General features: G+C 38.6%; 1 protein-coding gene across 4 annotated transcripts in view; it reads right to left on the reverse strand.

The window, feature by feature from the left end:
- Positions 1 to 10,608, reverse strand: part of SPOCK1 (SPARC (osteonectin), cwcv and kazal like domains proteoglycan 1) — a 1,018,929-nt gene extending 1,008,321 nt beyond the window's left edge. For all 4 annotated transcript variants that reach the window (XM_056821153.1, XM_056821162.1, XM_056821146.1 and 1 more), the window contains exons 1-2: positions 10,152 to 10,608; positions 9,374 to 9,538 (exon numbers count right to left, since the gene is read on the reverse strand). In XM_056821153.1, coding sequence (XP_056677131.1) covers positions 9,374 to 9,538 — 165 coding nt within the window. In that variant the 5' untranslated portion in view covers positions 10,152 to 10,608. The remainder of the gene's footprint in view (positions 1 to 9,373; positions 9,539 to 10,151) is intronic.
- Between the last annotated feature and the right edge of the window lie 834 nt (positions 10,609 to 11,442).

Raw genomic sequence — 11,442 nt, forward strand, 5'->3', positions numbered from 1 at the left:
AGAGATTCAACCAAAAAGCTAATCGAAATAATCAACAACTTTAGCAAAGTTGCAGGATACAAAATAAACCCACATAAGTCATCAGCATTTCTATATAATTCCAACACAGCTCAGCAGCAAGAACTAGAAAGAGAAATCCCATTCAAAATTACCCAAGACAAAATAAAATACTTAGGAATCTATCTCCCGAGACAAACACAGGAACTATATGAACACAACTACAAAACACTTTCCACACAACTAAAACTAGACTTGAACAATTGGAAGAACATTAACTGCTCATGGGTAGGACGAGCCAATATAATAAAAATGACCATCCTACCCAAACTCATCTATCTATTTAGTGCCATACCCATGGAACTTCCAAAAAATTTTTTTACTGATTTAGAAAAAACCATAACAAAGTTCATTTGGAAGAACAAAGGATCAAGGATATCCAGGGAAATAATGAAAAAAAAATACAAAGGAACGGGGTCTTGCAGTCCCAGATCTCAGACTATATTACAAAGCAGCGGTCATCAAAACAATTTGGTACTGGCTAAGAGACAGAAAGGAGGATCAGTGGAATAGACTGGGGGCAAGCAACCTCAGCAAGACAGTATATGACAAACCCAAAGATTCCAGCTTTTGGGACAAAAATCCACTATTTCATAAAAACTGCTGGGAAAATTGAAGGACAGTGTGGGAAAGATTAGGTTTACATCAACACCTCACACCCTACACCAAGATAAATTCAAAATGGGTGAATGACTTGAACATAGGGAAGGAAACTATAAGAAAATTAGGCAAACACAGAATAGTATACATATCAGACCTTTGGGAAGGGAAATACTTCAAAACCAAGCAAGAATTAGAAAGAGTTACAAAATGCAAAATAAATAATCTGGATTACATCAAATTAAAAAGTTTTTGTACAAACAAAACCAATGTAACCAAAATCAGAAGGGTAGCAACAAATTGGGAAACAATCTTCATAGAAACCTCTGACAAAGGTTTAATTACTCAAATTTATAAAGAACTAAATCAATTGTACAAAAAAATCAAGCCATTCTCCAATTGACAAATGGGCAAGGGACATGAACAGGCAATTCTCAGCCAAAGAAATCAAAACTATTAATAAGCACATGAAAAAGTGCTCTACATCTCTTATAATCAGAGAGATGCAAATCAAAACAACTCTGAGGTATCACCTCACACCTAGCAGATTGGCTAACATGACAGCTATGCAAAGTAATGAATGCTGGAAGGGATGTGGCAAAGAGGGGACATTAATTCATTGCTGGTGGAGTTGTGAATTGATCCAACCATTCTGGAGGGTAATTTGGAACTATGTCCAAAGGGCGATAAAAGACTGTCTGCCCTTTGATCCAGCCATAGCACTGCTGGGCTTGTACCCCAAAGAGCTAATGGACAAAAAGACTTGTACAAGAATATTCATAGTTGCGCTCTTTGTGGTGGCCAAAAATTGGAAAATGAGGGGATGCCCTTCAATTGGGGAATGGCTGAACAAATTGTGGTATATGTTGGTGATGGAATACTATTGTGCTCAAAGGAATAATAAAGTGGAGGAATTCCATGGAGACTGGAACAACCTCCAGGAAGTGATGCAGAGGGAAAGGAGCAGAACCAGGAAAACATTATACACAGAGACTGATACATTGTGGTACAATCGAAGGTGATGGACTTCTCCATTAGTATCAATGCAATTTCCCGGAACAATCTGCAGGGATCTAAAAAAAAATACTACCCACAAGCAGAGGATAAACTGTGGGAGTAAAAACACCGATGAAAAGCAACTGCTTGACTACAGGGTTGGAGGAGATAAGACTGAGGAGAGACTCTAAATGAACACTATAATGCAAACTCCAACAACAGGGAAATGGGTTCGAGTCAAGAACACATGTGATAACCAGTGGAATCATGCGTCGGCTGGGCGGGGGAAGGGGCGGGAAAGGGGAGGGGAGGAAAAGAAAACAATCTTTGTTTCCAGTGAATAATGTATGAAAACGACCAAATAAAATAATGTTTAAAAAAAATTAAAAAAAAAAAAGAAATATGAGTCTTTATATTTATTGCTATTAATAAAATAATGAGAGTAAATGGAAGCTGAACCCAGCATGATAGACATTGATAGACTATAGCAAATTGTTTCCTTACATTTCAGATTGTAGGATTGCCTTCGAAGATTTCAAAAATATCTCCTTGGGACATTTCAATCAGTCATTCAGCAAACACTCTTGGGAGTATCTACTATGTGTGAGGTGCTATACTAAAATGCTCTGAGGGATATAAAAATGTCCAACATACATGGAAAGTGCCTACTCCAGAGAAATTAGTATTATAGGCAGATTGGTACAGTTGAGGGAGATGCTAGATTTAGCATCAGGTAGACATGGGTTCAAATTCTGCCTTTAACCTCAGCCAGGGTATAACTAGAGAAGTTAGGTGGCACACTGGATAGAGCACTGAACTCATCTTCATGAATTCAAATCTAGCCTCAGACATTTACTAGCTATGTGACCCTGGGCAAGTCATTTAACTCTGCCTCAGTTCTACATCTGTAAGATGAACAGGAGAAGGAAACAACAAATTACTACATTTTATCTTTGCCAAGAAAATTCCATATGGGATCATAAAGAATCAGACATGACTGAAAAATAATTGAACAACAAAGGCGTAATGATGAACAAGCACATGGGCTTCAGCTTCCTAATCTATAAAATAGGATTTTATAAAATTTATATTTATAAAATAGGATCTATGGTACCTACTTTACAAGGATATTGTGAAAAACAAGTGAGAAAGAAATAGAGATATGACCTTTGATTTCATGGATACAGAGAACTTCCAGAAAAAGTAACTCCTACCAATGCTTTTTGTCACCTTCCAGGCAACTAGGTCTTAGAGAGCTGCCTAGATCACTGAAAACTTTAAGTGATTTTTCCAAGGTCAAACCAGCCAGTATGTGTCCAGAAGTCTTACTAAATCTGAGACAAGAAAGTTCTTTGTAAACAATAAAGCATTATAGAGATGTCAGGTCTTATTATTACTATTATCACCTAAATCTTCCTCAGAGGCAGAACAATGAACTACAAGATTTCTCAATGTGTTTCTCTGGTCCAGGCTTCTGAGATATAAATGGGCTCAAAGAGAGATGTGCCTATTCACAGAATTTTAAGATTTAGAAGTAGAAAGGACCTTATAATTCATCAAGTCCAATTCCCTCATTTTACAGGTGAGGAGGAAACTGAGGTCCAGAAAGTTTAAGTATTTTTTCCACAGTCAGATAATAAGTTGGCAAGTTATAATTTGAACCCAGGTCCTCTGACTTTCAATCCAGAATTCTTTCCATAGTAATGCATTGCCTCCCTAAAGGATTTTCCTGCTTTGCATTTCCTTCAGTACATTATCTGGCTACAAACCTGGTTTCTGAATGACACCAAGATTCCCTCTCTGCAGAAACACAGTTTTAGTCTTACAAGGATAAGTCAGAAAGATCGAGAGTATCTTTAATATAAGAATGGCTTTAGGGCATGTCAACTCTAAGGTCTTAAATAACAGTTTTGTTAAAATAATTGTTACTATCAATGGTCATCTAGTAAAGGAGATTGACGATAGTGGGTTAATTAGGAGAGTTAAGACCACAAAATTCATTTAAGTTGCCTTGCACCTGTTTAATCAAAATTATTTTCTGCTACTCTAGATTACAAGCTAAATTTCAGTAGTGACAGATTAATGACTGATCCACTAAGCCTTACTGTGTCCCTTGTCACTGCCTCAATGGAACCACTATTTTATCAGTAAACCACACTTGCCCTTGAAACTCATTACAGCTGAGATACTGAGATCAAATGAGCAATTCAGACTCCTCACAGTCACTCCAGATCGACTACTGCTGAGATGGACTAATCCTACACAGCCTGTGGGATGAGGAATGGACCCCAGCCAGTTCACATGGCCTCATTAGAATTACAAATCTAGGTCACTCATAAGCAAGTCCCATGTTTCTGAATCTTTGAGCCTTTAAAGGTAATTATCCTAGAGTTAAATGTCAGGGCCTTTTGAATGTGTGCAAAAGAAAGAACATGCCATTCATGTTTATTCTAATCAAGAGTAACATTTTCATAAAATCAGGAGTTTATCAATGGAGGGAAGATGAGCCTTGATCTATCATCCCCACAGCAAAAAGAATTCCAGGAAGCTTCTTCCAGATTCAATTCATTTAACCTTCATATGTTTTGAAGTTGATGTCCTAAGGTGCCTGTGAAAAGATTTCCAGTTTCATAGAAAAGGATTCAGTCAGAAGCTGAATAACTTTTGATTATCTGGACTAATGGACAGAAACAAGAATATGGGTAATCCAAAACAATGAATAACCTCAAACATCTATCTTTTAGATATAGCTTTTTCTTCCCTCATATGCTGCCTTTTTCATTAAGTTTTGCTTAGACTCAGAGACTCCTGACCTTACTAAAGGTACCACTATCTGGTACAGTAGAAAGAATGCTGGATTTGGAGTCAGAGGACTTATCTCCAAGTTCTGGTCTACTTATTATTATTTATGTGATGTTGGACAAGATACACCAATTCATGGAGTTTTGTTTTTCTCATCCATAAAAAAAAAAAGAGGTTGAACTGAATGATCTCCAAGGTCCCTCACACCTTTAAACCTGAGATCCTAAGGCCAGTCAGTATGAAGGGAACATGACAAGAAAAGCCCATCCTAAAGCAAAAAGTTCTTTCATGTATTCTGACAAAGGCCTGAGTGGGAAAAAGTCCAAAGATTTACACAATTTTTGTGTGACTAGAAAACACCCTGGATAATGAAAAGACCAAGCTTCCTTTGACTAAACAAATAATGCTTCCTCATACTGGTATGATGTTCTGAATTAGCCTTAACAGATTCAAGATAGACTTAACATCAAGCACATTATTTAAATTATTATTTTGTAAAGCCAGTAAAGTTAGCCCCAATTGCTTCTATAACATTTATTGTCTGTACCAAATGTCTAATATAATTAATCATGTACTACTTTGTTAGCAGTTATACTACTGCACGTAACCTAGACCATCCATTTCATCTCTCCCCCCATCTACACTGTGAATTCCTAAAGGGCAAGGACCCAGACTTTTCTGTATCCTACACTGGCCCTTGTATATAATGGCTCACATTTATATTAAATGTTATATAGACCATAAGTTTCCTGAGTAAATGGATCATCTTCCCTCAACCCATGACCACCACATAGAAGGTGTTTAATAAATTTTGAATCAATTGAATTACACAGAATTTAAAGGTTTAATAGAAGAAAAACAACTGCTTGATTACATGAGTCGATGGGGATATGATTGGGGATGTAGATTCCAAATGATTATCCTAGTGTAAACATCAACAACATGAAAAAAGTTTTTGACCAAAAGGCACATGTAAAATCTACTGAAATTGTGTGTCGGTTATGGGAAGGGATGGGGAGAGAGGAGGGAAAGAATATGATTCTTGTAACCAAGGAATAATGTTCTAAATTGACTAAATAAAACTTAAAAAAAAGAATTTAAAGGTTTACAAAGCTCTTTCCTTAAAACAATATGGCAAAGTAAATACTCTAAGAGGTAGCACCCCCACTTTACAGATAAAGAAACTGAGGCTCAGAAAATTAAATTAATTGTCTATAGTCAAACTGGTAAAATTAGAACTCAAACCCAGCTCAGATTCAGTTCTTTACCTACCATGCCTATCATTGGTGCTCAACAAATGATATAATAAACCAACCAGAAATGGCTAAGGAGAGTTAGTAATAGACTTCAAATACAAAAATGCTGAGCATGATAATTTGTCTCCACTAGATATTTAGGAAACCTAGGTGCAGTTAAGCAACAGTTGATAGGTGCTGGGCCTAGAGTCAGGAAGTCTTAAGTTGAAATCCAGCCTCTGACACTTAACTATCTGTGTAACTCTGGGCACGTTACTTCACCTTTATTTGCCTCCATTTCCTCAACAAATGTGTATATTATAATAATAGCACCACCCTCCCACAGCTGTTAGAAGAATTAAATGAGATAATACTTGTAAGATATAGTATATAGGATGGGCTACATAAATGTTAGCTATTATTATTATTACTATAACTAAACATTTTTCTTGAAGTTCAAATTTAAAAATAAAACTATTGGAATAGCTCAAAGACGTTGAGTTTTGAACAAAATCCAGTTAAAAACTTATATCAAATACCTACTATGTACACTGTAAAATTCTAGACTAGTAATATCAGACTCGAATAGGAACAGGGCTTCTAATCTATACATAAAGAACCCTGAAGGCAGAATATTGACAGTTTTAAAATGAAATTGTTGGTTTTCTTGTATTTTTCTTTATTTTATTAAATATGTCCCATTTATATTTTAGTCTGATTCATCAGGATTATCAGCCTCTGGTCTAGCCTATCATATAGCCCTCATTTCAGCACTTTCAAATATCACTTTAATTTTTAATATTCCTTCCTTGGATAGAGAAAATACTAGGACACAGTATACCTCAAAATTTCTTGACTTTCTAAAGATAGGAATTTGAGAATAAAACAAAAAATCACTGTCTTTTTCATCCTTAAGAAAGGGTCTGGGGTTCTGGGGAATCGAAGAAAATCAAAGTAGATGAAAAAAGATAAAACCAAAACCAGTTCTCCAGGCCAAATGGGAACCTTTTAATTGTAGGCAAATTACAGAACTAGTTAAACAACCCAAAAGTCAGAGCACTCACATAAAGAAGAATAGAAGACCTTTAATAGTCTACATGTAGCCAGTTACTATGTAATCATGGTAGTTCATATTGCAATGGAACTTGAAAGTTCAAAAAATTCTACCTCATACTCTATGAGGTACGTAGTGAAAAAATTATTATCACCATCTGACAGATAAGGAAATTAAGATTTAATGAAGTAAAGTAAATACCAGAAATTCTACAACTAGCAAATGAAGAAGCCGGAATTCAAACTTAGGTCTATTAGAAATGTTTTTGAAGGGTTTTCTTTAAAAAATAATAATAATTTTAAACAAAAATTTTCATTTATCCTTCTTATCCATTTTTGATGCTCAATAAACCAATTCTCTTTTTTAAAGTTCCTCTTTAACTTCATTTGATAAATAAATTCAAAGCAAGAAATTTGGATCCTAATAAAATGCTTACTCACCCAAAGGATGGTATGCTCAGCCAGAGTAGTAATCCAAAGGCCAACTGGATTTAAAGTTAAACAACCTGGATTTGAATCCCATCTGTGCTACTTTACTTGACCTTGGGAAAATCATTAACTTCTCTGTCCCTTAGTGTCCTCTGCAAAATGAGTACCTGAACCATGTGCCCTCTAAGTTCCTTTATAGTTCTATAGACTATGATTTTATTTTTTTCTTTGACTATAAAGGAAGTGACCAGCAAGGATTAGCACATGAAATGCAGGGCATACATAACTGGGACTATCATTCTCCTTGGAAAATTTTATTCCATGGACATATCCATCTACCTTGAAACAGTAAAGTTCCTAATTAAATTTGGTGGCTTGTGATCATTAAAAACATTTAGTAGTTTTAGTCAAAGATCCTCTGGAAAAAGAGACATCAAAGGGCAGGATTTGAATTGGGTTTGACTGGTACCCTGGGTCATGCCAAGAACCAGCAAAGGGAGTTTGGAAAATTTGGGTATCAAACTGCCTTTAAAAGATGCCAAGAGAGTCTGCCCTTTAGTTGGGAAATGCCAATCTAGGTAGAAACACTTCTCTCTCCCTCCCACAAAAAAAAAAAATTCTGGTCATGTTGGAGATTAGAAATCTACAATCTCTCATGATAAAGAAGTTTAATGTGATCAAGGTAAAGGAACCTAAGTTTGTCAGTCCCTAATGTTTGGGCAATAAAGAACCCACCAGCAGTACCTACCCCTTCCACACCATGGTGTCAACAGCACCAGTAATATGCCCTTCCCATTTAGAAAGGATTCAGTTGTTACAAACTGGCCAACAAGACAATCAACAGAAAGAATAAACTCCACAAAGAGCCAGAATCAATGAGAAGCTAGTTGGACAGCTTCCCTTCCACATTCTTGAGATGGATTGACTGGGGAGCATTCACCTCAGTTCTAACAATCTGTCATTCTCCGTGTCACAGAAAGACCAAGTAAATTTCTCGCATCCCAGTATGCAAGTATTATCTCTGTTCATTTCTTCTCATATTACAGGAATCACCAGCTTAATGAACCTTCTTTTGTTCTGATTGCAAGCCATCCCACCCAAGTCTTTTTTTTTTTTTTTTGAGATGAACACCCCTCTCCTGTCCCTTCTCAGTAAAAGCAAGGCTATAAACTGCTGGTTTCATCTCTGGCTATAGAAAAAAGATGGGAAGCTCAAAGCCCTACTTCGTGGTGATAGATTCTGTTCCCAATCTCCAAGTGGGCCTCCTTGAAACATGCTTTAACACCTAGTTTGCTACATAAATGAACAGGACTCACTCTCCCTGAAGAATCAACAGTAGTCCTGTGATGTTATAACCCATGTAATAAGTAGTATATATCACCCTCAGTGAATGAAGCCTTCCTCTTTCTACTGTTTCCCAAAATGATCCATCAATGTCAGAAGTCTTACTGAGCTTGTTACAGATTCCCTTTCATATTGGGAAGCTGAGTTGTTCTTCAATGTTTGTTGTTGTTGTTATTGCAAAGTACCAAGTACCCCTTTTCCCCAACCATAAGTCCAATTATCCCTCTGCAACCCCCCATACACATCTGGACAACATATATATATATATATATATATATATATATATATATATATATATGTATATATATATATAATATAGTAAAAGAGCCATTAATTAATATAATTGAAAGTAAAATAATAACCAATGTGACTTTGTATGAAATTGTTTGGGCTATGGCCAGTAAGGCTCCAATAAGAGCATATTTATAATTTGATGCTCATCCTGATCATAAGATTGAATAAACGGATAGTCCTGATAGGGCTAAAATGAATAAAAGTCCTAGGTTTAAGTCAATCACGGTGTGGGGTATGGGTAGGGGTGTTCAGATTGTTAAAGCTATATATTGTTAATATATAGCCAGCCAACAAAGTTCTTTCCAAAGTTACCCTCCAACAAAAATATAATCACTGAATATCATCCAGCCCTCTATTGCCACCAACACCAAGGGCCCTGGGAGAGTGACAATTTTGTCTGCACTGAATAATCCACAATAAACCCAAAATTCTGCCCCACCCCCACCACCCTATCTTCCACAAATACATCTCTTCAGATCAGTGAATTTACCTAACTCTGTATCTCCCTTTCCACTCTAAAGGAAACCACCCCTTCATCCTCCAGTATAGAGTATGATACTCACATCCTGGAATCTGTTCCAGTATTTGTCCCTGTCATACTGGGAGACAGTACTCAGCCATTTGTCACTGTCCAAGAAATTGCCATTGTTGTGGCCATTGAAGACCTCCCCATGCCGGCAGTCCACTTGTAGGAAACACCATGCCAAGATCACCATGATGCCAAGCATCTGCAGAGCAAAGGGGAAAACAGGACATATCAGGGTGCCTTAGGGTGAAATGGGGTGCACAGGATCTACATACCCATCTCTGACAGCTTAACAATATGAGAGGAAGTGGGAGGGATATTATGAGTATTATGGGGCAGGTGCTTTATTAAGAGGTAAAGACCTTGTTCTCAGTTATCCGCATGTTTTTGTTTTGGGGGATGCCCCATCTCAAACCCTGACCTAGGCTGTTGTGTTGGAAGAGAGGTTGAACGGAAGTGCGGACTGGGGAAACAGAGTCTACTTTAAGGTAGCAGTCACACTGGGCTGCAGAGTGCACTGGAGTTTGGCGGGGGTGGGAGAGGCGGGGGGCGGGAAGGGAGTCTTCTCCCATCCGTTGCGCTTCTATAGCAGCTTAGCAGCTCGAGTTCGGTTAGAGAGGTAGAACCTTCTACCAGCAGCTTTCCTTATCAGCCCCAGGTATGTTTGATTAGTAGTATAATTACCCCCTCTCCCGGCCCTCCACCTTACCCTCCCCCTGGTCAAGAGGAAGTTGGGGAACCCGGAAAGAAGCCAAGTAAGCCAAATTATATTATCAAGGAGCGAGACTAGGGTACAAGAACTAAGGGGCACCTACCTTGGGGGGCAGCCCTTGGTGGGGCGGGGGTCCTTGCTTCTTGGCTGCACCTGTTCCAGAGACTATGGCCTCAGCAGCTACGGCTCAAGCCCCAGGTCCGGTTCTGGTTCTGGCTCTTGGCTTAGCGATCTCTCCTTCTATCTAACTCGTTCGCCTGCTCTTTCCTTCCCTGCCTGTTCACTGCGATCCCTCCCTCTGCTTTGTGAGGCCAGCCTGGGTCTGATACCAGTCTTCTTACTGCTGCGGAGACCGCTAGAAGCTACTTCTGGTGCCCCCTGGAGGGCGCGCTGCCGAACAACCCTTTCGGCCCTGGCTCCCTGCTCCAGATTTCCCCAGCTAACTACTCTGTCTCTCTCTCCAGCTCAAGGGCTCAGATCCAGCGCAGCTCCTGCCGCCAGCGCCACAGACACCACAGACACCACAGACTCTCGAAGCTTGCCAGCATACAAAGGAGATGGCGAGGTGGCCTCGCACATGCTCAGAGAGATCGCTCAAATCTAGGAATCAGGACACAAGCACTGCCCAGAGGGAAGACGAAGGTTGTTGGGAGATGGGGAAGAGTCAGTAAAAGAGAAGAGAAAAAAAAAAAACCAAGGGAAGATAGGCATGGAAAAGGGCAGACATACGGTGCACTCACCCCAAATGTTCTCAGTAACACAATGACCCATATACTCACACACACCATTCATTTACACACTTCCACCTCGGAGAGCTAACCTTACTGGACCAGAAAAAGAGAGTATCTCACTGCCAAGACTGGCCTGCCTTGGAACCCCCAGGTTCTGCAGATGCCTGACACTAGGTAACATGACACACGTCACTCGATTTGGGAGTAGAAAACTGCATTCCAGAACCAATTGTGCTTCTTAGTAGTGAAGAGATTTTTGGCCAGTAAACATTTTGAGCTTTAGTTTCTTGACCTGGAAAACAAGGTTAAGAAAGTTTACACGAACTTCCTCAGAGAAATAAAATAATGGATGTGAAGAACTTTGAAAACGTTAAAACATGTATGTGAATTGAGCTGTGATAACAAACCTTGTGTGTATACTAAAATAAGCGTGCTATAATGTAATGAGTAATGGCACACACGGGATCTCATTTAGAGGACGCTGGGGAACTTTCTGTAGTTGCTTCTGGAAGAATGGGGATGATAAATAAGGAACATGCTTTGGAGAGACAGTTGAGCATCTTTGGACATTTTGTTGCTGGTTCTTGTTGGATGAGCACATGGTTGGGAAGAGCCTTTTTCCATTGACTATATAGCCAGAACCATAAGCATTTTCAAAGTGGC

The sequence above is a fragment of the Monodelphis domestica genome, chromosome 1 (genome assembly GCF_027887165.1).
Source record: "Monodelphis domestica isolate mMonDom1 chromosome 1, mMonDom1.pri, whole genome shotgun sequence".
Lineage (NCBI taxonomy): Eukaryota > Metazoa > Chordata > Mammalia > Didelphimorphia > Didelphidae > Monodelphis > Monodelphis domestica.